We start from the raw sequence: 27,456 nt of genomic DNA on the forward strand, positions 1-27,456 counted from the left end.
CCTGGAAGTTGAAAAAATGGAGTTGATGGTCAAATAGTTGTGAAGAAGCCTAAAATAGTTTCCCTGCAAACTGATCTCAGATATAGCAAAAGCAACACAAAGGATGTCTAAACTTTCTCCTTCATTAGCTTATACATGGAAATCCTCTAGGATAGGTCTGGGGGGAAGGAATTGAAGATCAATCAGACTTTAACTGCATGTATCTAGTGTTTTCACTAAATACCCTACCCTGGTCCCTCCTCCAGCAGCTGCAGCTGAAGCTCGGGATAGTGGGCCACCACAAGAGCATAGTCAGTGGGCGGAAGGGTAGGCATGATTCAACTATTAGCAGTAAGATTTCTGCTAAATTACTCTTTTATTCTTTTTTTTTTTTTTTTTTTTTTGCGGTACGCGGGCCTCTCGCTGTTGTGGCCTCTCCCGCTGCGGAGCACAGGCTCCGGACGCGCAGGCTCAGCGGCCATGGCTCACGGGCCCAGCCGCTCCGCGGCATGTGGGATCTTCCCGGACAGGGGCACGAACCCGTGTCCCCTGCATCGGCAGGCGGACTCTCAACCACTGTGCCACCAGGGAAGCCCACTCTTTTATTCTTTGTCATGGCAAAACAAAATACAATGCGATCTGATCCCTTGCCGATTAACTTTAAACACATGAAGGCAAACAAGTTTTAATCACCTGTCACTCCACGTAACCCATACAGATACTACTCTTTGCTTTCAAATGTCTTTCTTATTGATTTAGTTCTCCAAGGGGTACCACTGAGATTCACATTCTTGTTTACCCATGACTGGTCCTATTTGATGACACTGTTTATAATTTAATTGGCATAGTCCTAATTTTAACCTGTAGGGCATTTTTATCACTTGCCACTTACATATAGAAATGTATTTCTGTCACTTTCAATTGGTTTAACACCAAGCTATAAAAGAAATAAATGCTCAGGTTTTACGATTGTCTTTTAAATTAAAAAAATAAGCAGATATTCTGAGGCTAATATCACATAAAAGTAATATCTCATAATTATGGCATGTTTACTACACACCATGCACTGAGGCTCTTTACATATGAACTGTGAAATTCTCACAAGCCCTTATGAGGTAGACAGTATTACTGATGTATGAACAGATGAGGAAACTGAAACACAGAGAGGTTAAATAACGTAATGAAATATATTTTACAACACTTTTAGTTATGAATAACTCTTACATCTTGAGCATTTGTGCTTTGCTACATACTAGCCACATGGGATTAGGCAAGTTACTTTACCTCACTAAACCTCATCTGTCACATGGGCATTGCCATTGTATACGCTTGAATATGGGGAGGATTAATAAGATAATGTGTCTGGCACAGTGCCTGGCTCAGAGTATGTCCTCAATGATGTTTAGTTAATATTATTATGACTAGGATTCGACACTGACTTCTAGCCTTGGATCTGGAGCTAATAATCTGTATAATGTTGGAGAAGACACGTAAGCCCCGAGTTTCCCCAGTTTCTTTACCTGTGGAGTGAAATGAGCTAAACCTCCTCTGCCGACCACAACAGGTAGCACAAAACCACATCAAACCGTGTTTGCAGAAGCAGTTGGTCAAATGTAAAGAACTCTATACATACAAACTATCACTTTTACTAAATCAACTGGGAGAAAATTGCTTTGACCTTTTATTCCACAATTACCACTGCAGAAAGTTTCAGGGTCCCTGAGCTCACACAACGAAATGTTTTCACTACATTTTTTTTTTTAATGGCAAAGTGGGAGATGATTTTTTTAAAAAAAGAAAAGAAAAACAGCTTTCAGGAATATATTCAACAAAGCAACTCTCTGAGATTGTCTTGGGACACAGGTCTGTCTCTTCAAAGTTTCATAGCCCTTGTTTCTACAATTATGGGTGAAATTCAGTAAATTTTGTGTTCCCACAAACAATACCCAGGCAACAAGAAAACTTTGAAATGTTTTCAGTGTTTGTTCTTAATTCACTAAAGGAAATAGATCTTAAGATAAAAATAATTTTATAAGATAATTTAGATGAAAATATTATAGTGCTGACAAAGATCAAACATTAATAAAATGTAAATTCCCTTATTTATTTTAAACTCATTTTCCAACAATGTTGAGTAAATGGGTATAATTCAATATTTTTAAAACCTAGAGATATAAGCATTGCTTTTGCATGTAGCAAACAAAGAGTAAAATAACACTAACCAGTCATTCATTCTAGAACTTAGACTTTAGTAACTTCCCACAGTTCCCATATCCAGTGGCTTAAAATAGGTTCAAAACAACACAAAACAAATATACTGGTTTGAGAAGGAAAGGCTGTATAAGGTTAATTTTTGATTAATTATATGCAATATAATTATGGGAAAATGGTACCAAAGCACATATGAAAGTAGGGTTATTTCTTGATAATAATTTCTTCTATATGAGCCTGAAATCATGCTAAAGCTAAATAAAAATAAAGTTATAATCCCAGTCACTGCAAAAGTGTTATGTTTACACTGTTGCAAATTAGATTAAAAGATGGAAGAAATGAGAACTTCAGATATTTATATCTTCCTATGAAAAATAACATTGAATATGACCAAACAGAAATAGTAAATATACTCAGTGTTTTATTTTCACTTTAGGATGAAGAAATGAACATGATTCAGATATTTCACCAACACCATATTTTTTTTTGCTATTATTATGAAGGCTGAGTTAAGAATTATTTACTCTTTATAGAGATATTTAGCACCTAGATACACAAGAAATGCAAATATGCACATACCCAGAACAGTTCTTTTCCTAGTATTTTCATCAGGAAGATAAGGCTTCTATACCAACAACGTCAATATCATTAAAATATTTTAAAACAGCTCCACTTCAATAGGGAGAAATTAAGTTTAACACAGAGCGTCAGTTCTGCATCTTTCTTAGGGTATAAATTGGAAGAAAATTTGTGATGGATCTGAAGATTAAAATTAGTGGTCTGAAAAGCTCAATCCATCTTGACCTACTGTTCTCCTGGAGAGGAGACCAGGGGCACCCTGAGGATTTCAAGTTATACCCATTCAAATCCTTGTCTCCGACAAGACTGTAGGTCTGACAGCAAGTGAAATATTTCCCTAACTGTAAATTACCCTCTATATTTAATTCCGTGATACAGAGAGAATATGTTTCCTGTGAGTGATGGTTTATTTTTAAAGAGAACCTGAAAGATTTTTCTTGTGATTATATCTGAAAACAAAGTGAACAAATCTGATGGAAGAGGGTTCCTGTGGTGCTAAAACTGGTAGAAAATGAAAAAGGGAAACCCCAGCAAAAATGGACTGGTGTCGATCTTCCAGACAGAGAAACAAATGCCTCAACAAGTCTTTAAACATTTTTATCTTCTTAGGCATGATGATTTTTTAAATGAGAACCTCCATATTCTTCTAAAAATAATTGCCTGAATTTCTCTCTCTCCTCTCTGACACCTTATTCAGGTAAAGTTTCAGAGCCCAACACTTGTTGCCCTGATTGCTTACTTTATTTAAATACATTATAGAGCAGTGTGGATGTGAACTCGCTTTCAAGGCAAGGAAATTTAGGCTGGGATCCACTCTGAAATTTAATATAATATAATAATTTAATATAATATAATATAATCTGAGCAAGTTGCAAATTCTATCAATCTCAACTTCATTTCAAAATGGGGATAAAGCAACCTTCCTCCCAAGTAAGTTGTAAGGATTCAGGAAGCTAAAGAGTGATACATACTTATTTGTATTATGGCATGTAATCCTTAGTTATTATGTTATTATGATTATCATTATTAAAAGCAACAATAGTAGCTACGTAAAAATAAAATATCTTAAGCTTTTGGGAGACAGGATTTTTGTCTTAGATTAAATTTAGATTAGATTTCCCTCTGTTGCCATAAACCCAGGCAGGCAGAATTTTTTAAGTGCCCCAATTTAATATTCAGTACTCTCTGGGCAAGAGTTTATTTCCATGGCCAGTGCAGATGTGAACTGTACTGTCATGCATAAACGCTTCACTTCCTCATTTTACATAAGAATATCACCGGAGACCGTCAAAGGCTTTATTGAACTCAGAAAGCACTACATCTTCGGATTGTCACTGCTCTTATCTGTATGTTAATCTATTTTTTGAAAAAGAAAAATATTTTTTAAAAGGCAATCTGTAAAAGTTCCTTCTTAATGCATCTTGATCGACTCCGTGTGATGACTTTTTTTTTACAATTATTCACCAATAATTGACTTCATAGTTACTTCCAGAACTCTCCTCTGAGTCAAGCAAGTCTTTTTTTTACCCAAGGAAAAGATCCTTTAACCAACTACAAAATATTGTCTAAATCACAGCTACATGTGGAAAGCAGATTTCTTCTCCTGCTCTTTGCTGGGAATTCAGTTCTGAGAGGTCTTGCGGGAACTCAATATTCTGGAATGTTTTAACTCTTCAACAGCCTTTTTAAAGCATTTTTTATGTGTCTTAAAATAGAGAAGGAAAAGTGATGGGTCTGCCTTTAACAAGCTTGCCCATCAATTTTCAAATACATGGTTTAGCTAGGACTCATTTGGTTTTAAGCGACAGAAGCTCAATTTGAACTGGTTTAAGTAAAAAAAAAAAAAAAAAGACACAAAACAAACATCAAAAAATAAATATTTGCAAATGAAGCAACCGACAAAGGATTAATCTCCAAAATTTACAAGCAGCTCATGCAGCTCAATATCAAAAAAACAAACAACCCAATCCAAAAATGGGCAGAAGACCTAAACAGACATTTCTCCAAAGAAGATATACAGATTGCCAACAAACACATGAAAGAATGCTCAACATCATTAGAGAAATGCAAATCAAAACTACAATGAGATATCATCTCACACCAGTCAGAATGGCCATCATCAAAAAATCTACAAACAATAAATGCTGGAGAGGGTGTGGAGAAAAGGGAACCCTCTTGCACTGTTGGTGGGAATGTGAAATGGTCCAGCCACTATGGAGAACAGTATGGAGGTTCTTTAAAAAACCAAAAACAGAACTACCACATGACCCAGCAATCCCACTATTGGGCATATACCCTGAGAAAACCATAATTCAAAAAGAGTCATGTACCAAAATGTTCACTGCTGCTCTATTTACAATAGCCAGGACATGGAAGTAACCTAAGTGTCCATTATCAGATGAATGGATAAAGAAGATGTGGCACATATATACAATGGAATATTACTCAGCCATAAAAGAAACGAAATTGAGTTATTTGTAGTGAGGTGGATGGACCTAGAGTCTGTCATACAGAGTGAAGTAAGTCAGAAAGAGAAAAACAAATACCATATGCTAACACATATATATGGAATCTAAAAAACAAAACAAAAAAAAATTGTCATGAAGAACCTAGGGGCAAAACAGGAAAAAAGATGCAGACCTACTAGAGAATGGACTTGAGGATATGGGGAGGAGGAACGGTAAACTGGGACGAAGTGAGAGAGTGGCATGGACATATACACACTACCAAATGTAAAATAGATAGCTAGTGGGAAGCAGCCCCATAGCACAGGGAGATCAGCTCGGTGCTTCGTGACCACCTAGAGGAGTGGGATAGGGAGGGTGGGAGAGAGGGAGACGCAAGAGGGAAGAGATATGGGGATATATGTATATGTATAACTGATTCACTTTGTTATAAAGCAGAAACTAACACACCATTGTAAAGTAGTTATACTCCAATAAAGATGTTAAAAAAATAATAATAACTTATTGGAAAGGTACTGGGATATCTCAGTGAATTTTTCAAAAAGTTGAAAAACCAAGCGTTCTGGCTTTTTTCACAGGTCAACAAGACCTCCAACTGTCCAAACTTCGTATGTTAGACCATCAGACTCTACTCAATATAAACTGCTGGGACAAAAAGACTCAGAGAAATGTGATAATATGCCCACCACTGTTCAAGTCTCCACGCAGAGGCCATCAATCCTCTGTGCCAACAGAAACACTGGGTAACTGGGACTGTACAGAAACTGGGGGCTTAGGGTAACCTGGCAGACACCTCTAAGCTGTCTCATCTCTGCTAGTAAACTTCTGGAGGCCTGCAGGGACACTGTGTCATTATAAAGTCATAATGCTTAAAAAAATGTAAATCTTAGCAATAAAAAGAATAGCAATTTAGTTATACACACAGCTAAGCAGTTTAAAGAACGAAATCATAAATGAAGGAAGTTAACAAGGTGAAAATGCAATTTCTCATTCATTCTTCATGTGTACGTTATCAGAAAGGTACAATTCAAGCAAATACCCAGACGTATCACATTATTGTGAGTAGGAAAGATGGTTTACTTTGGTTCAATTATTTTAAAATTAAATGTGAGGTATTACTGCTAATGAAATAGTTACATCATGACCTTACAACTCTTACCTCTATCTAAAAATATTAAATTTCGTCTACTTATTTTCTTTCTACATATAATTCCCAACAGCTGTTATTTAATTATTCATTCATTTGTTCCACCAAAAACTGAATCATCACCAGTTATGAAATTAGACAGTACTGGAGCCTTGATACTAGGAATTTTGTTATCAAACAAAAATTTTGCAAAAGCCATAAAATGTGTTTCACTAAGCTCACTTATTAACACTATAAGGATTCCAACAATTTGAATGAAATAGGTGGATTCATTTCACTCACTTCCATAAAACAGTCCAATAGCAATAAAATATCAGAACTCCTGGAATGAATTTTACACAATCAATTCAACCTTGGTGGTTAAGAATGAAATTCATTACTACTGTTAGTCATATTATTAATTAACAAAATAATGCCAACTTTCTTCATTGTAACCACTGTACAAAGAGCAGCCTCCATATGCCAGGTACTATGAAAGGCCCTTCATATAGTATACAAAAGAAAAAAGGAGCACTTTCCACAGTATCATTCAAATATTGCTAATGTCCTTGATATTTAAGTAGAACTACCTGGGGTCCCCGATTTCATTTTGTGAGAATCCCCACTGGCCCAAGATTTATGCAAACCCTAGGGCCTAATGTTCTTCCAGGCATCTTTGGCTCTGAGCTCCAGGTCTGTAGGAAAGAGCTCCCTCCTCTCTCAAACACAACAACTATTCCGTGTGCAGACCAATATGAGGAACACAACTTGCTGTCTTTGATTTTCCCCAGACTCCTTGATATCAGACACTGGCCTGTGCTAGGACTTACACAGCCTGTGGTTTCAGAGGATTTTAAATCACAGCAACAAAAATGACCTGATTATCAAGAGTTCTAAACACATGTTTCTTTATTTCTTTATGAAGAGTTTGATTTAGAAAAGTGAGAGAAAGAATGATCTACATATTCTCCCAGCAAGTTGAAATTTAACATAGTTATGTGTCATCAAGGAGCTTCAAAACACCTCCCACACTCTCTCTTCAGCATTACATTTATCGACCATCTCACGTAATAATCTGACAATAAGTAAAACTCTAAAAGCTAATTTAATGTAGTTTTATTCTCAGTCAAATATCCTCTTCTCTCTCAATTTCCTAAGTAACTAAAGAAACTCCAGATTTACCTTTGGGTTTCATGAACTCATCCAAAGTTTGAGATTGCATATATGTTTAACTGCCTAAGAAAGACTGGTGAAGAGCAATTCACCAAGCTGATATAAACTAATTAAGAGCATAGATTTCCACGAGATCATAATGAACTAATTAAATAACATGTGTTTTTACAAGTTGTGTTATAATTTGCATACATTCCATCGTAACTCTGATATATGATTGTCCGCATTTCACTAGATCCTCAAACTTAGTTTTGGAGAGATGTTACATGCCTTAACCAAAGCCATTCAATAAGAAAATGCTGGAAGAATTTGAATCAAATCTACTGATGCCAAGTTTATTACTTTTCCCATCATGCCAAATATTGGCCCAAATCCCATATCTACTTACAAATAAATCATTAAAACAAGATGATACACTTCACCTACAGGAGCTACTGCTAGCTTACTATGGTGCCATGGCAGAAGCTCTGAAGTTTTAATTTGTCCTTGAAACTGGAAGAAACATTTTCAGCCCAGTAATGCCAATTGCCTTTCCCCCTATCAAAGTTCATCAAATGTCTTAGCTTAAGTCTTTAACTGGACTTGCTATGGAGGCAATAGTTTCTAATGCTCCGCGATAATAATCGGTCTGTTGATAGATACCAAATATTTAAAAGTTAGGACTATCTCAGACCCGGGAAAAGACTCTTAGCAGGTATGACAAATATGCATACATTCAAACTTTGCTAATATTTATAAAATAATTTGCAATATTTATCTTTAGTGATGGAGTACTAATTAGGAGATTTTATTTACTAACAAGTTGAATGTCAGACTTCAAAAATATTTAACATTTGGAGAAGCCCTGAGTTCACTTAATTCAACCTTCTATCCAAAGTGAGTCCCTGACAGATACTCATTTAGATTCTCCTTGCTTAATTTTAATAATCAAGAATTTGATGTTTCTTTCTTTGAAATTATGGGAAGTCTAATTTTTTGGGGGGGGGTTGGGGGTTAGGTAATGGTACAGCACATATCCTTCCCCAATTTTTCATATCCTAGTATCCTAGAAATTCCATATCCTAGTTTTATGTCCTAGTCAGAAAAAGAATAACATTTTTTGAGCATCCTGTGGAAAGGCAATAGACGAAACTGGCAACAAAGGGCTCCCCCACCAGCCCCACCCAGGGCTGCAGGGATCGCTATCAACAAATTTATAGACAATCACGGTACATTTCTGTGCTGCCACCCACTGGTCAAAAGGGCTGCCATTGATCCTTATTTGCTGGTGAATTTCCTGAAGAGGCAGTAATAACTAGTTGTACTTTTTGGTACTTTCCTAAATTTGTCATTTGCCAGCATCCTTGAGAACATTCCTTCCATTTTTGAAAGTTACCACCTTTTGAACCCATCCCCGAGGTAGACCTGCAAGAAAACTGGCCATCATCCTTAGCAATATGAACCCCAAGTCTGACTATTTGGACCTTCAAAATATTTCATGAGTTACCTATGTCTTTGCATTATTCCTTTTCAGCTTAAAATTGCCTAAGTTTCAATTAAGAATCACGTCTGATACGAAACTGAAACGCGCCTCCTCCAAATGTTGATCCTTTGTCCTAATTCTCTTAGCCGTACAACATCTGCTCAATAGATGTTTCCTCCTTCTTTTCCATATTTGACGGCAGTTCTTATAGCCCTTCTTCCCTCCCCCACCCCTCCCACTCTACCACCATAGTTTGCAAGCCAAACATCATTGGCTCTTCCATTTGAAACTCAACGTAACTTGGCTTCTGGACTCTTCACAGGACTGTGTATGCTGCCCTGGAAACACTGGGGCTTATAACAAATGTTTGGGAGCTTATTTTGTCTACTGCAAAAATATACTGCTAAATAGTTTTTAAAATATAATACTTAAATATTTAAATATGTATTATTGATCTACCATAGGATTGTCTGGTGTGTGTCCTCAGGCTCTGGTCTAGCAGTTCATTTAAAAAAGTTGTCTCGGCCCAAGAGCATGGTTAAAGTAAGTAAGACAGACAAGAACAAGTGATGGCAGGATGTGAAGAATGTGGTACACTAACAGATGCAAATTCTTTGCAAAACAGTTTGGCAGTTCCTCAAAATACTGAGCTGAGAGTTATCAGATGACCCAGCATTTCCATTTCTAGGTGTTTACCCAAGAGAAATAAAAACATATGTCCACACAAAAACTTATACATAACTACTCATAGCAACGGTATCCCCAATGGCCAAAAAGCAGAAACAACCCAAAAGCCCATCAAGAGATGAATGGATAAATGAAATAAATGAAATATATCCATACAATGGAATATTATTTGGAAATAAAAAGGAATGTGAAATAATGATGCATACTACCACATGGGTGAACCTTGAAACATTATGAAAAGTGAAAGAAGCTATTCACAAAAGACCATATATGTATGATTTCATTTATATGAAATGGCCAGAAGAGGAAAATCTATCAGGAAAGAAAGTATATTAATTGTTTCCTAGGGTTGTGAGGCTTGGGGAGAATGCAGAGTGACCGTTAATGGGCATGGGATTTCTTTTTGAGGGGACAAAAGTGTTTCAAAGCTAGATGGTGGTGACGGTTGCATCTGTGACTATACTTGACTCTGTGACTACACTGAAAACCACTGAAATGGGTGAACTGTATGGTATGTGAGTTATATTTCAATAAGCTTATCTTTTAAAGTTACCTCAGGATGTATAGAACCATAAGACTTAGAAGTAGAGAAAAGTATACAGACGGTCTAATACAACTGATTTTTTATAAACATGGAAAATCAACTAAATCAGTTATCTACTGCTATGCAGCCAACCACCCCCAAACTGGCTTAAAACTACAATGGTTTAGCTTGGTCATCATTCTTCAAGTATCGGTGGGATCAGACTGTAGCTGGGGCCACTTGTCTGGGACTCAACTGTAGATGACTCATTGGAAAGTTGATGACAGAAAGCTGGCGAGTTGATGCTGGTGTCAGCTGAAAGTTCAGACGGGGCTATGAGCTCAAGGACTGAGCATTTCTCCACATAGCCACCTCCACTTTATGGTGGCTGGTTTCTAAGAATGAGTATCCCAAGAGAACCACCTAGAAAGTGTACTGCCCCTCACACTCTCGTCTTAAAAGTCAGACGGTGTCACTTCCACCATAGTCTCGAGTCCATACAAAGTGAAGGACAGGGAATAGAGAGCCCATCTGTCAATGGGAGAGTGTCAGACTCACATCAGAAGAAGGTCACAGAGATGGGAAATAACGCTATGGCCACTTTTTGACAATACAACCTTGCACAGTGAGTATTACAGGGTCAATATATTGTCACCTGTTTTAATTCACCATGAGGCAACATTTATATAGGGTCCACATTTCTCACAAAAACAACCTGTGCACTTCTGGTGTTGACATAGAAAGTATACTCCGATTTTATGTTTTAGTGAAGTGGCTTTCAGTAACAAGCTGTTTTAAGGCCATCTTCACTTTGTAGAGTTTTCTCATGAGAAAATCCTGCAAAATAACCCTCAAATGAGCTGGGGACATAATCAGGATATGCTACAATAGCACTTATGATTATTCAAACGAAATCCTTATAACATTTTAATATGAAGACTCTATTTCCTGTAACCTGTAGATACAACTGAAATTAGTCTTGTATTGAGTTATGAAGAAGCAAGCTTCCTATGTGTCCAGAAAAGTCCAAATAAAGAAGCTCACGATGGGGGAAAGAGATAAGTTAGGAGTTTAGGATTAACATATATACACTACTATACACACTACTATACACACTACTATATATAAAATTGATAAACAACAAAGACCTACTGTATAGCACAGGGGACTATACTCAGTATTTTGTAATAAGCTACAAGGGAAAAGAATCTGAAAAAGAATATATATATAGAAAGATAGATAGATAGATAACTGATATATATATCAGATATATATCAGATATATCAGATATGTATATAACTGAACCACTTTGCTGTACATCTGAAACTAACACAACATTGTAAATCAACTATATCTCAATTTAAAAATTAATTTAATTTTAAAAAGACACAATATATCTTATGCCAGTACATAAAAAAGCCAACAACAAGAAAACCCCACAATACATACAGCATACCACCATTAAAAAAACATACAAATAAATAGCAACTACAGAACAACGTATGTCAAAATCTGTAATAATCAGAAGATTCTACTATGACCATATTGAGTTCCATCAACTGTGAATAGGTGAAAAATCTCCCAAACACAAAGGAAATGCAAGACCAGCAAACAATTATTGTAGCTGGATTGCTCTAACCTCTGGGGGAAAGTATATTTTCAAAGAATAGTTAGAAATGATTGAGACAGATACTCAACAAATATGAGAAATTTGGTATAACTGCATAGAAACAAAAGGAATTGGGTGTCTGTGTGCCTTTTTATGTGTGAAGTTGCTGATTCATGTACTAACAGGGAAGTTGGTGGCTTGTTTTTTGTTTTTACTTTCGGCTGAAATAAGGCACACAAGTCCATTCAAGGAAAAAAAAAAGACACTCGCCTACATATTTTATTAGTGAAGGATATGTTTCAGTTAACATGCCTCATTTTAAAGTTTCGATTTGGGTTGTTTATGGAGGAAACTGCAATTTGGGGGTCTGGGATTCATCAAAGTAAATGGGCTAATTCTGAAACAACATGCAGGGAAGACATGGATGCAATACAACCATTCAAATAAGGATAAAAGAACGTAATCAGTGTAACAGTGGAGACGAGATCCTTGTGCCATACAACTAAACTAATGGCTTTCATCACAATTAGACAAAGCATTCACTTTTGAGCTACAACAGAACAGGAAAACACAGTAAGTTTATTCGTCAACTTACAACCTCAACACAAATATATTAAACATGCCCTCTGGGTCTGGCACTCACCTGGGTGCTGGTGACACAGTAAGGGGAGGAGACCTGGTCACAACCTAACCGATAAATTAATCAGTAAACTTAGATGTTTCTCAGAAAATAAGCATTATTAATTATTATTTCTAGGAATAACAGTATTATCTATCTAGTACTAAAATGTTTCATTTCTGCTAAATCAAGTGACTACAGTGTGCAAAAGGTTTTCAACATCAGGTTTCCATACAACCCAGAAAAGCTCCCAGGATGGTAATTTCTTACCTCTATTCTCCCTAAAGGTGGAGTCATCGCATTACTGCAGCATTATTAAAGCCACGCTCTTGGAAGACATTACTGCGGAGGACTGAGGTGCGATCCCTGATATGAGCAGAGATCCCAAAATAGAGAGAATTTACATTCTAGATTATTCATTTTAAGAATAAACTGCCTCTGACTTTCGACAGGTCTACAGCAGGCAACTGCAGGTCTCTGACAAGCAGCTGGAATGAACGGTATTATTTCTTAAAAGTGTCTGCGTTAGCTAATGGGCTAGGTTCAAAGCAGATCTTTAGTTTGGGTGGAGGGCTTCTCAGTTGTGGAGGTGTTGGGCAGAAGCGCTGGCCAGCAGAGCTACAGTTGCCCTTCAAAAGCTTCCAATCCGCTCAAAGCTGTAAAGACCCTTAGTTGATACCTTGGAGTCCTGCTTCCCAGAGCACAAGAGATGGCAGTGTCCAACTGTGCATGGAATTGCTTGGACTTGCCTACAACTGTGGAACAACCTTAGGTTGACTGTTATGTAATTCAGTTTTTAATTCTGAACTTAACTTCTTCATACAGCAGATCTGCCAGGAGATGTAAGCTGCAAAATGATTCCCCAGATAACTAAATCTATAGACTTGGTGAATAGAACTAGTTAGTATTCGCTACATAAATGCCGAAGATTACTTGTCAAAAGTGATTTTTGTTTTTTTTGTTTTGGTCTCATTGATATTGAGTCCTCCAGCTGCTTTCAGAGACCATGAGTAGAATGTGAAAGTCAGAACTTGTCATTAGTGAGAGACGCTGGTCTTCACTTTTCTATGGCAGCCGCTAGACAGCCGGCTCATTTAGAGCCCAGGGCATGAACCTGCACATTCCTTTAATGACTGCAGCCGAATGACAGCAACTTGAACATGATCGATGGGCTGCCTGGGGCATGTTTACCTGTGTTGCTGATGCATGCCAGAGATAGCGTCAGTCCGAACCACTGACTCTCAGAAACAGGAATGTTCCAGGAAAGCAATGTTACGGTATTTAATCCACGGGACTCCTGTCGCCTCACATTTTCTCCACAGAAATTAACTAACACTGAGCTGTATAAGTTCGTTGAATTCTATCTGTTTGGAGTCTCATTAATGATTCCTTCAGATTTCAAAAACACATTGCAGATCAAACTGGTGAAATGACCCACCTCCCTTTTCTGAGTTAAATAAGAACAATACAGGAAGGCGCAACACTTAATTTGACCTCAGCAAAACCTTGGTCATAGAGAAAAACAAGCTAATTTCTCATTTCAGTTCTATAGCAATTTCCTATATGGTAGGTAAACTGAGTAGTTTTTAAAGTTCGAGTTTCTTTGGTCATATACAGGAAACACTGAACAAAATAATCACTAAAGAAAAAAGTCATTATTTAATTATATGTCTGATGAAATAAGATTTACATAGAGATCTTAATGAAATATATAATATATATTTCATTAAAATATACAAAGTTTAAAGAAATTTAACATCTGTCCTTTTAAAAAATGTTTTTGTTATTTTGAGACACTAACATTGTCTCCTCGCCCTATGATAATTCCTATGTTTATTCTGCCTATTTCTACCATATTTGGTTCAGTTGCTCTGAATACTAAACATGTTTTCCCCATTTACTCCCTCTAGAATATTCTATTTGTTAATTTCCAGCTCTGTACAAATCCTGTAGAGGGTTATACCCCAGGAGCTCCTGCTTCATATGTCCTGCCTGTGGCTCTTATCAGTAATTAATTTTGGCAGATTTTCTCAGTGAGTTTGTAAGGGTCTTTAAAATCATTCTCAAAACTTTGCTCCAGGCAGCCTCTGTCAAAGTAGACCCAATGATTTATGTACAAGAAAGTAAGACATGTCATTTTTTTTTTCAATCTGAGAAAACTGAATCAACCGAAGAACTGGATTAAGATGGAAAAAGTTAAATAAAATTATAATATTAAATAATTCAGTGTGTCTGCTCATATAGCCATTAGAAAAATGTTTTAATATTTAGTGATATAAAATACTCTTGATATAACTGTTAAATGTACAAAGTATAAAATATTAAAAGTGTGCACAAATAATTTTATAGTCACATAAAAATCTTAGAAGGAAATCTTCCCAAATACTTGCAGCAGCCTCTAGCTGCAGTGTTATTCTCAAAGAAAATTTGCATCTTTATTCCTTTCTGAGTTTTTTAAACTTTCCACAATGTGCATGAATTATTTTATAATGGCAAATTCATTAAAAACTATTAAAACATCACATTTAAAATAGTCAATGTGATTTCACATATTAATATTCAACAATGAATTCTAACAATAAATATGAAAGAAGCATTAGAAATGCACTATGATGTCCTGTTACAAAATCCCACCTATTAAAAGCTTACCTTCTAACTTAGCATATAAAGGGTTAATCCATTTTTATTTTTCCCATTATAGCCTTCAGTCCCCTAAAAACTGAACTAATACCTTCAAAGGGGCGGGGCAGACAGCAACCAAATGAATTAATTCTTAGAATAGAATCTGGGGTTATTAAAAAGACGGATGAGTATGTATGTGTCTTGAGAAGAGTTACAAAGTAAAATGTTAAGGGAAAAATCAAGCTTTAGGAAAAAAAGTCAAAATAACTTACAGGCACAACTAGAATACACATGAGGGAGCATGGGAGGGTGCGGAGAAGGGAGGCAGATGATGTATCCACACTTCCAGAATTATTCAGCCATAACTAGAACTCCTAGCATTAATTCCCCAAATCTTACACAAATGGTTTATGACCCTTGTCTTTCTTTGATCTCCAATTTCAACCACCATTCTTGTGATTCAAAAGATCCACGATACACAAAGAAACAGACTTGCTTCAAACCTAGCCAGTCCTATCAGGCTGGTGCCACATGACCATCCCTTTCCTTCCTACTTGGAAGTCTGGAACTCTACCTACACCACGTGCTTGCTTTCTTTGCCCGGCTGGAAGTCTAATACCCATTTGGTCACTATATCTACATCTGGCTCCCCTCCTGTGTATGTGATATCTACAAGGCTTTCTAATACTTTCCTTGTTATGAACTATACCATCGACAAAGACCCAGGTCTACAGATTCCTGGCTTGCACCTTCCTCTCCCCATCCACATGTCCAGACAGTCATTTACTTCTCCTAACATAGTCTGTGGTCTAGCAATGAAAATAGGGGGAAAATCATGCCCTTTTTTTCACTTTCAATCTATATCTGGCCTAACACAAAAAATAAATTTGAAAATCATCAATCAAATAATCCTCATTTTAATTTTAATACATGCAGAAAGTTCAACTTGTGGCACTATGGTCTAATTCTTTTCCTCCCTGATTAAATGAATATAAAGTTCACTAGTCTTTACAGATAATCCTTCTCTATCTTCTCGACCTTTCCTAAAGGTGTTTTAATTTCCTCTTTTTCATGGACGATAATTTTGTCATTACTTTCATAAAACGGTTTTCCAAAATACAGTTGGGAAATTGATTAGTTATATAGGTCATTTCCCACACTGTGTTATCAGAAACTATTGTTGCACATTACAGGAACACTAATAATAATGAGAGATTCTGCACTGCTACGTGGCACTGGAAAAATACCAATTAAGGAAGTGTTTTATAATGTACTCCTTCCCAATAGCATTCTTGTTATACAGAGCTATGTAATTTTAAAATTATAAGTGTAGACACTAAGTGAAAATAAAGGCATGCTATCCTCACACATGAGTCAATGTAAATGATCTACATTTTTTTTAGATTTTACATAAGATAAATCCTTTAAAATGCTTTTTTAGTACCTTTATATGGTTCAAACATATAGAAAGTCCTCTGTGTAGTAGTTTTGCAGAGTGGGAGCTCAGAAATGCCTTTCTCCTACTTTTCTACATTAAACATAATAACAAAACTGATTAAAAGCAAGAGAATTCTGTCTTACTACCTGAAAATCAGCAATACCCTAAATTGTGGTCCTAAAAATTTCCTCTAAAAGCAATAATGTAATCTTCTGTCCTTGTGGAATGTAAAGAACAGGAGAAATTACCGTAGCAATACAGTATCTAAGGTTATAAACACTATAAAGTTTAAGGAATAAGTTTATTGGTATAAATAACTTGGAATTTCATAATATATTGACGAGAGTTTTCTTAAAATTTCACCTACAATTTTTTAATGTTTTATAACTTTTTATATATGTTTGTCTTATCTTTTTAGCTTCATGGCTAACTAACTGAAAGCAATGAAACTCCAAATCTGTGTATCACCCAGGGGAAGCACAGTGTTATGCACATAGCAGGCAATTGATAAACACTATTAAATAAACCCAACAAAATGACACATTTGCATATACTGTTATGTATCTAGAATTTTCTATTTAATCTGTTCATTATTAAGTATATTTCACTGGTAGAATCATGACAAAAAACACATTTATCTGAGCCATAATAATTTACAAAGATCAATATGAGCTCTAAAGGTTTTTAAAAAGTTCCCCATGGAAAAGGATCTGAAATCATAATCACTTTGCTGAATCACTTTGCTGTTACACCTGAAACTAACCCAACATTGTAAGTTAACTATACTTCAATTAAAACATGGTTTTTAAAGTCCCCATAATTTTTTTGGCTTACATAAGAAGACCCTTTAGATATCAACTCTGGAAGCATGTGATGATCAAAGGAGACATAGGTCAACTGAAGGGAAAGAAATGTATTTCAAAACAAGTGTAGTTTTAGGAAAGCCATGGTTTTCTTAAGAGCAAAGTAGTACACATATTGATTTAAGGTAAAATACATAGGTCAACATTACATGGCATGAGTAAATGTAAATTCTTGTCTAATAGTACAGACCAGCACTGGAACAATTTTTTTTTTTAATGAAAATATGAAAATGAAGATCAGATGACTACTCCCAGGCAAACCACAAGCAAACATGTTGTATTTCTTGCAGTCATGAGGCCACCTCGGGTCTCTCCAGTGATGGGGATGTGAGCCTCTGCCCTGTCCTCATTCTCACATCAGCTTTCACAGTCAACAACAAGCTTTCTCTCTCTCTTTTTTAATTAATTAATTTATTTATTTATTTTTTTTTTTTTGGCTGCACGGGGTCTTTGTTGCTGCTCGCGGGCTTTCTCTAGTTGGGGCGAGCGGGGCCTACTCTTCATGGCGGTGCACGGGCTTCTCATTGCAGTGGCTTGTCTTGCTGTGGAGCATGGGCTCTAGGCACACGGGTTTCAGTAGTTGTGGCTCGGGGCTCTAGAGCGCAGGCTCAGTAGTCGTGGCGCACGGGCTTAGTTGCTCCGTGGCATGTGGGATGTTCCCGGACCAGGGCTTGAACCCATGTCCCCTGCACTGGCAGGCTGATTCTTAACCACTGCGCCACCAGGGAAGTCCCCTCTCTCTCTTTTCTTGATTTGATCTCATTTCCCAGAGTCATTACCTAGGTCTCGACACTAACAATAATTACTTTCAAATTCTTCATTTAAGCACACAGTTCTCATGCTATCACCATACATATTCACTCTGTGAATCCACTGTTCCTACCACTTTTTCTGCCTTTTACCCCTTTTCACTTAGCAGCAATTCCAAAATCCGTCACTATAATCATTTTCTTGCATTCATCATATCCAGTGCCTCTCCACCTCGGCTCAGCCCAGCTCTCCAGACCCCAAAACAACTCAAAACAAACTGACCATGTCTACCTGATGACAGGAGAAGAGAAATACATATGTTTCCCGTACCAAGCCATCAGCCCTCCTGAGGCCATGAACTTTGCCTCTCCCCCATTCTCATAGATGTCTTTGTTCTAAAAGCCATTCCCTCTGCTGGTGCACTGGGTCCCCTTCACTCTCACCTACTCAGTGATTTTCCCGCTGAAATTATACCCCTCCCAAGCATCATTAATTTCTTCTGGGTCACTGCCATCATCATAGCAATATCTCCCAGCCTGAAATCCCTCGGCCCTTCTCGCCCCTTTAGCCATCACATCATTCTGTCTCCTCTTTGTGATGAAGGGTTATCAGTCTCCTCTCAGCTATTTGCTCAAATGATATGATGGGAATCATCACATGCCCAACCTCTGTCCTCTCTTCCTCTTCTGGTGAAGGACACTCACAAGAGAGGGAGTGGGGACTGGGTCCCTCTCTCTTAGAGCCCCATGGGACAAGAGACTTGGTAACTGTTGGCAACGAGACAGATGTGTCTGAAATACAGAAAATTATCCATAGAGTATAGCATAAATCATGGTTCTGTTTATGTTAATATAAAAGTACAAAATTCACCAGTTAAAAAGCAATCAAGATGGGAAATCAGAGCAAAGAAAGAAAAAAATCAATGAACACCTTTTCACTGAGCAATCCATGGCTGCTGTGTGTTCAAACACTTAGGGCTCAGCTTAAAAATGTCTAAGTCGTGCCATACATGCTACGTGGGGTGCATTTCATGGTTCATGGTTTGGCATGACTTAAGTTCCACTCCATGGTTATAGAGTAGAATTTATTTCTATGCAATGTCAACTACCAGCCCCAGAACTTCTGTTCTTAGTCTCACTAACAACTTATTCCAATGAATTCTTACTAGACTGAATTTTCTTTACGTATCCATTTCTGTTATTATCCTTTATTGTGATTTGCTTAAATAAGGTATGCAATATATTTAATGAATTAGTAATTACATTATGGAACCTATTATATCCAGTCAGCTCAGAATATATGCTTGCTATGATAAAAAAAAAAAAAAAATCACTTCCCTCCTACAGAACTGACGTCCAAGAAGCCAGGACTAGAGTGGTACATAATTGTAATGTCATAAAATATTTTTACTTGAAATTCTCTAAATGAATAAATAGGATTTTTACTCAAGAAAGCTATCTCTTCTGAGCACCAGAAGCACCAGGCAAACGATATTCTTTACGTGAAAAGATTTATAAATAGGTTATACACGTAATTGTTAAGAATCATAGAAGGTATTAATTTCTAATGTCGTTTTTCTTTCATCTCAGCTAATATTTTTTAAAAATATATTTAACTTAGTTTTAACTCCATAAAGGATGGTCTATGCATGAGAAAAAGAGAGGAAGGACGTTTTAAGAATAATTTAGGACAAAAATGTCCCAGTGAAGGAAGAGGTTGGTTGTTTGCATGAGGCCACACTAAGGAAGTCCACGGGCTTAGCCGCTTGTTGATTTCTGCCTTCAAACTGCCAGACAGCACACATGGGACCTGACCGCCGCGTCTCTGATTTGGCCGCTCCCACCTGCTCTAACTCAGCTTCCCAAGACATTTTCACTCCTCCTCACATTACTTATCTGCCACAAAGCATCTCCAAAAACGAGCAATGAATTTATTTTAATAATTAGAAAAAAACTCTTCACAGTAAGTTTTTATTAAATTCTCATCAAGGCTTTGGAGAGGCCATTCTATTTACTGTAATGTATTTTTCCTTTAAGTAGCTTATCCACTCTCTCAACTACAGACATCACTATTTAAGCTGAAGGACTATTTCCTATTATCCAAACCCAATTAATATTTCTTCCAGTCTCCCAATTATCTTCCCCTTTTTTGATACACTTCCTGATCCTCTAAGTCCTCTATGCCCATTCCTACCTCTGTCCAAATGTAAACGCGTATGGCAAGAAATCTAATAATTTGGCTTACTTCCTTGTACACTTTTCTAGAGGCTCATAAACATGTACAAACAAAAAATATGTTTACTATTTCGCTTTTTAAAAACAGGATAATACAATACTATACCATTCCTTTCTAAAATCTTCATGGATTTTTTTCAAAGTTTAGATATATATCTAACTCACTTTTATTAATAACTGCATAGAAAGGATATATCTTTTATATGGAGGATTTTATATAAAGGAGATACCATTTTTAAAACTTTTCATCAATCAATACTGTTTTTTTTTTTTACTATCCCAAATAATTCTGCAATACATACTCATACTTAATACCTTATGTTCTAGGTCACTCATTTCTATAGAACCTATGTCTAAGCATGACTAATCAAAGGCTATGAAGTATTTCAAAAGCCAACTCACAGCAACACACCATTTTACAAAAAGATTACAGTAAAGCACATTTTCATGTGGAATGAAAAAGAATGTGAATTTCCTCAAAATTTAACTGTAGCTAGCTTATAATATATACTGTTTTTTAATGTCTATTTGGTAGATTAAAGAAAATCATGTTTTCATTCTGAATTTTATGTCCTTGATTGGCACATTAGGGTGAAAAATATTTGCATATGTTTATTGGTTGTTTGCATTTTTCTTCTCTGAATTTCCTGTTGATATTTTTTGCCTAGTTTTCTATTCCTTTGTCTTTTTCTCATCAACATTAGGAAGTCTTAATTTATTAATTATATCAACATTTTGTCATATTTGTGACACGTTATTTCCCGTGGTCTATTTTTAACCTTTTTTATGTTAAATTATTCCTTGCTATTATTGTTGGTATTCACACTGCCAACTGTACCAACCATTCATGTATGGCTTCTGAGTTTCCTGCACGTACTTAGAAAGCCTTCTCCACCTCTAGGTTGCATGAATATTTTCCCAATGTTTCTCCCATCAAGTCTATAGTTTTATTTTGACAGTTACATTGCTTTTCCTTTGAGATTTATTTCTGAATATATTGTGAGTTAAGGGCCTTAATTTTCTTCCAGATGTTTAGCCAGTTATGCTAACACCAGTTCCACCACTGCTTTGTACTCAACCGAGATACTTTGAAATGAGTCAGGCTCCTCTATATTTTTTAATCTGTTCTGAATCTTTAGTTATGTCCTAGAGAGATTATTCTTTCTATTTGGGGCCAACTGGACACAACTGTATGTTTAGTAAGGTAAAATATTTCTTTTTTTTTTTAAAACATCTTTATTGGAGTATAATTGCTTTACAATGGTATGTTAGTTTCTGCTTTATAACAAAGTGAATCAGTTATACATATACATATATCCCCGTATCTCCTCCCTCTTGCATCTCCCTCCCTCCCACCCTCCCTATCCCACCCCTCCAGGCTGTCACAAAGCACCGAGCTGATCTCCCTGTGCTATGCGGCTGCTTCCCACTAGCTATCTATTTTACATTTGGTAGTATATATAAGTCCAAGGTAAAATATTTCGATCAAAATTTTCCCTGCAACTCTCACATATTTATGCTTCCATACGATCTTTAAAATAGCTTGATCCAATTTGCCAAAGAAACAGTCAGCCACAGAATCCTGAGTACAACTGCCTAAATGTTACATTAATTTGGGAGACAGTAATATTGGTATGGTGTCAAGCTCGTCTACACAGGACTGTAGCATGCCTTGTCCTTTATTCTCAATTCTTTTATGTGCTTTGATAAAATACTATAGTGTTCATCAGACGGGTCTGGTTATCTTATCAAATTTATTCCTCGTGTTTTACATTTTGTCACTGCTCTAAAGCTAGTGGCCTAGCAAGATTTCCAGACCATGACAGAATAAAAATCCATGACCTAACCCAGCTATATAACAAAGCAGTATTTGGAGTATAAGAAGTATCATGAACTTTTGCTCCCCTTTTCCATTACCCCTGAAAAATAAACAGAAAACTCTCACAGGTAGGCTTTTGGAAGCAAACTAATCAAGCAATACAGCCTGGGCCTCAACCCAATTTCCTGCTCACTTACCATTTTCACAAACTAGATTATCCAATCAATCTATTCGACTCTCCTTTGTGAACCTACTTTTGCTTCACGCTTTCTTGACCTAGTGACACAATTCTGACTGACAGCATCATTGATCCTTTCCATCAATGAACCTTTCCTTAGCTACTCTTTGATAACTTGAGCATCTACCTTTACCTAAATCAGTCCCCATTTATTAAACAAAATCAATGTCCTCTAGGAAAACTGAGTCCTTCTACTAGTTGAGTCCTTAATTGCCACATTTAGTCTATTGCTCTGTTGAGAGGTTCCTGGGATCAGTGAAGTTATGTCACTCTTACCCCACTGCTGCTGCTAATTCAGCATCCCTGAATCATATAATTCAAACACAGGATGCTTTTGCACTTAAAAAGAATATTGATTTGCATTCTAGCTCATGGTAAGCAAAAGAAACAAATTAAAATTTTTTTATTTTCCAGTTTTCTTTAATCATTTATTACATTTTAATTATAAGAAACGTGAATTTTATGAAACAATTACTTTTAAATCTAAGACTTCAGATTTATCTGCTTATTCATTTTTATGGCAAAGAAACGGTCGAGGAAGAATCATTTAGACTACAGCTTTACAGGAAAAGTTCTCAAATGCATTCTTCCAGAGCCATCTTGGAAACACTGGGAAAACAAATTTGCTTAGGCCCACAATGATACAATATTCATCTGCTCTCACTCTTACCAGTTTGTTAGCGTCATGGATATACTTTGAAATTTTATTAAACTTTAGGTTTCTACAAACCAATTATTTGGCTTCACACATTTAACAGTATTAAACGTCAGGTCCATCACTTAATCTGCCAAAACTTCACCTATAGGATTTTTGACTGCAATTTTCGTTTTTGTTCCTGTAGAATATTTTTTCAAGGAAAGCTGCCTAAATCTCAAATAAAAACGGAGTCAAAAGCTATTATAATCATACGTGAATAGCAATTGTATAATGAATACCAACATTCTGCTAGAAAACCATGATTTTCATCCCAACATAATTAAATCACCATCTTTCATCTGGAAAGAATGATGTTTACAATGTCCCCACGTGTATGTCAGAAAAGTGGAATGTTTCTACCTGTTCTTTGACCGAGGCGAGGATAGCAGAGGTGGTCTCTGTCTCTGAGCCATCCCCATTGGAGGTGGTGAGGCCAGGGCTCAAGGAGCTGGTCTTCTCCGAGGCTGATGGAGGCTGGTCTGGGACAGGCATAGCTCCTGCAATGCAAGAGGACACGCTCAGTGCCACTGGATATTGGCCCTGTAAACAGACGTAACTATCAGGCAGCTCTAAGAGGTACACTTTGGCAAGATGGAAAGTATGAACTACAGAGAAAGCACGTGACATAATTGTAGAAGGAGAAGCAAGCAAATAGACAGTCTCTCCTATATCCACCCCAACCAAATTCCAAAATACGCTCACAACTTTGTGTCTTGTCTTTGAGGTAAATGGAGGAAGAAATGATGAGATAGAAAAGGCAAGTAAGATGAGAAAAAACAGAGGGATAAAGAAGTAAAGATAAAAAGCTCGTCAAACTACCATTTTCTATCTGATTTAGATACATTTATTACTTGTGCACTGACATACTTTCACCTCAAAAAAAGAAAACCTAAAGATATTCTCCTCGATATGAAAATCACACAAAATAAGTGATCAATAATTTATAAGTAATTAAGAAACACCACAGTTGACATAAGAACCTCGGCTGGTATTGTGAAATATAGTAAATGGCTAGCCTACTCCACAAATATTTGCTGAGTTCTTAACTCTGAGACCAACAGCAGACAAGAGCTGCAAAGCTGGCGAGACTCATTGGCCACAGTTTATTGTCTGAGTTCACTGATGAAAGAAAGGAGAGACTCAGATAACATCAGCCCACTTCATAAAGGGACAGACATGTATGGGTTAAAAACAGGACTCTCAGAAGTTATTTTTTCCACTGTACTTCTGTTTCTCACACAAATAAATAAGACTGAAGTATCTGTCACATGTATTACTTAGCAATGGTCATCAGCAGAGGAAGTAATAAGTAACTCAGGGCAATTTTTACCCAGGCACAACAAAAATCACTGTTCAAATAAAAGGCTGGCAGTAGATCAAGGTTATTTTCTTGCCTTAAGCTATTATATTACATGTCCTTCCAGGAACCATTGCTGTGTGAATGTTAAAAGGTATCTCCTATTATACTGTATCTGAGCACCCTGGGTTTCAAACTAAGCAACATAATTTTCTTCACAGCCCTTGTACTATGTTATTAGCGGCATTTAGTTAATAATTTAGGGATATGCAAACCCCAAAGGGCTCCAGTATAGAATTTTCCTTTAAATATATGACAAAAACGTGGTAACCTAATGTTCTCATTGGACATTCCAACTTAGTTTTGACTTGTTTTTATTTTTTGAAGTTCCTTATAATATTACTAATGGGGATTAGAATATCATTGGAAAAATAAATCTGTTACAAACATAGAATATATGGGAGGATTTGGGCAAATGACATTAACAAGCAGAATGCAAGCAAAGGATCAAGTGAAATATAATTTGGCCAAATGCAACCATGGCAAACAAGTGGAAAGTATATTAGGTGATGGATACCAACAGGAGGAAAGAAAGAGGTTTAGGTAATTATGATGCTGGGGGTGGGAAATAAAAAATAAAGTACTTTTGTGTGTTCAGTTTACTTTCATATGTGGTTTTCTAATTTGATCAAGCCTTATAATCACAAGGATGGACATAAACAGACCAGCAAATGTCATGCCTGGTAAAACAGCCTGAAAGGCATGTCCTTCTATTTAGGGGAAGTTTGGGAGATGGGAGAACAGGGCAAGGGAAGAAAGAAAGAAGAAAGGAAAATGGCAGTTCTTGAAGAAAGAGTCACCTCTGGTCATTAGGGGAGCCCCCCCTTGACCGTGCATCTCCACCTACATCCATGGCACGGGCCTCCAAAGGGCACTCTACGTAAGAACAGCCTTACGCTGAGAAAAAAGCGTTCTTACATACCTCAAATTATTATTTTAACTTCTGTGGTTTCTAAATTTTATTGGGCTGATTTGAATTCAAGCTCTGGGCCAGTATTATTATCAACACAATTTTTCAACAACGAAATTGTCTGAGGTCCCAAAGTTATTAAGTAACATAAGTGGACCTAGAACTCAAGTTTTCTCCCTTTTTTTCCCTATTTTAGTGGGCTTTGATGTTTCAGCCTATTTCCCATACCTTCTATTGCCTTCTAAATGCTGTCTACACACCAATTTCTATAAAATGTAACTCTTAAAAGTATGATAGTCACCTGTCATCTTAAAATATGGGATTTAATAGGCAACAAATCAAAGTATATCCTTAGGCACTTGACAACTTTGACCCACAGAGTATAAGCAATGATTCGGTTTGTTTATATGCTCCCTCCTTCCCCCTGATCGCAATAACAGAAAGAGAAGTGAAATATTAAGGCTTTTCCCACCATAGAGGCACTGCTACCCAAGGCAACCTCTATGCCCTAGTGAAAATGACTTGGAATAATTTCTGTGGTTCGTAATTTTTAACATCCAGATTTAATTTAACCATTGGTCATCACTACGTATGGGTGGTAAAGACTGTCAGGCCTCCACTTCCAACCTTTTTAGCTTAGAGCTTACAGAAAAGAGGGAGGGCTGGGTAAATACTGCCAGAACCAAGCCCTGGATTGCTAATAAGTATAAAAAGCCTTAAGCCTTCAGACTTTGCAGCCTACGGTTAAGTACTTTAGTCTTAAACAGAGCTAATCCATTAAATATTAGTAATTAATCTATTCTAACTCCAGGAAATCTGTAGAATGTAGAGAGACAAAAAGAAAAAAAAAAAAAGGAAAAGCAACCATTAGTAATTCTGCCATCCCAGATAAACATATTTACTTTGGTATTTTGGTATAGGTTTTTTCCTACTTTTTTTTTTTTTTGATTTGACTTATTTTGCATAATGAACTTTACATAATGGAGTATTAATGTAATATTTTTGATTTTTAAAAAATTTTTCACTCAGCAACATTATCACGAACTAGTTCTTACATCAGCAAAATTTGTTATATAGTTTAATGATGTAATAAATATTTAGTATTCAATAATTGTATGCATCATAATTCACTTATTTTTTGTTTATCATTTTACCCATTTTTACATTTCTGACATTTTCGATAAATTCCCAAAAGTGTTACTTGATGGAATGAAGAATCTGCACGGATTTTGAGAGCCAACAGCAAATCAACATACCTGCCCACCAGCAGTGTCATGAGAATGTCTCCTCCCCAAGAGGATGACAACACTGGCCTTTATTACCCTGTCTTGCTTTCACCAACTTGATATAGAAAAACTTATCTCTTTGACTTTGTTTTTATTTTACCACGAATACAAGAAATATTTTCCCACAGATTTATTCCTCCTACATACAATACCCCTTCACACCCTTTACATGATTACTGTGTAAGAAGTCTTTCCATATATGTAGTCGAATGAGAATCTACAAACACCCAAATTGCATGTTAAACAGACTCATCATCAGCATGAGAAAAAGAGACAATATGAGGGAACCATAATGTCAGATTTTGGGTGGTTTATTCTCTAGCAGAATTTGCTACTCACATGTTCTAGGTCTAGAAAATACAAAACAACACGACTAGCCGCCCCTGGGCCCACGTTACACTGCTCTACACTCTCACATGCAGGAGCTGTGTTATGGGCAGAATTGTGTCACCTTCCCCTCCTTCACTGCCGCCCCAAATCCATAGATTGAAGCCCTAACTCCTACTGTGACTGTATTTGGAGATGGTGCCTTCAGGGAGGTCACTAACGTTATATGAGGTCATAAGGGTGGGGTGCTAATCTGAGAGGACTGGTGTCCTTATAAGAAGAGCAGTCCAGGAACTAGGAATCCGTGCTTCCACTGCAGGGGGCACGGGTTTGATCCCTGATTGGGGAACTAAGATCCTGCATGCCAAATAAATAAATAATGAGTAAATGGTAAATTAAAAAAAAAAAAGAGGAAGAGGAAGAGACACCAGAGCTTTTCTCTCCACCACGTGAGGACACGGAGAGAAAGTGACCACCAGGAA

General features: G+C 36.7%; 1 protein-coding gene across 2 annotated transcripts in view; it reads right to left on the reverse strand.

The window, feature by feature from the left end:
- The window catches only part of CTNND2 (catenin delta 2), a gene marked incomplete at its 5' end in the record, with an annotated part of 935,921 nt that overhangs the window by 749,241 nt on the left and 159,224 nt on the right, over nucleotides 1–27,456 (reverse strand). For both annotated transcript variants that reach the window (XM_082650874.1, XM_082650873.1), the window contains one exon: nucleotides 23,455–23,591. In XM_082650874.1, the coding sequence (XP_082507000.1) occupies nucleotides 23,455–23,591 (137 nt within the window). The remainder of the gene's footprint in view (nucleotides 1–23,454; nucleotides 23,592–27,456) is intronic.

Source organism: Grampus griseus (assembly GCF_964374135.1).
Source record: "Grampus griseus genome assembly, chromosome: 3".
In the NCBI taxonomy this organism is placed as follows: domain Eukaryota; kingdom Metazoa; phylum Chordata; class Mammalia; order Artiodactyla; family Delphinidae; genus Grampus; species Grampus griseus.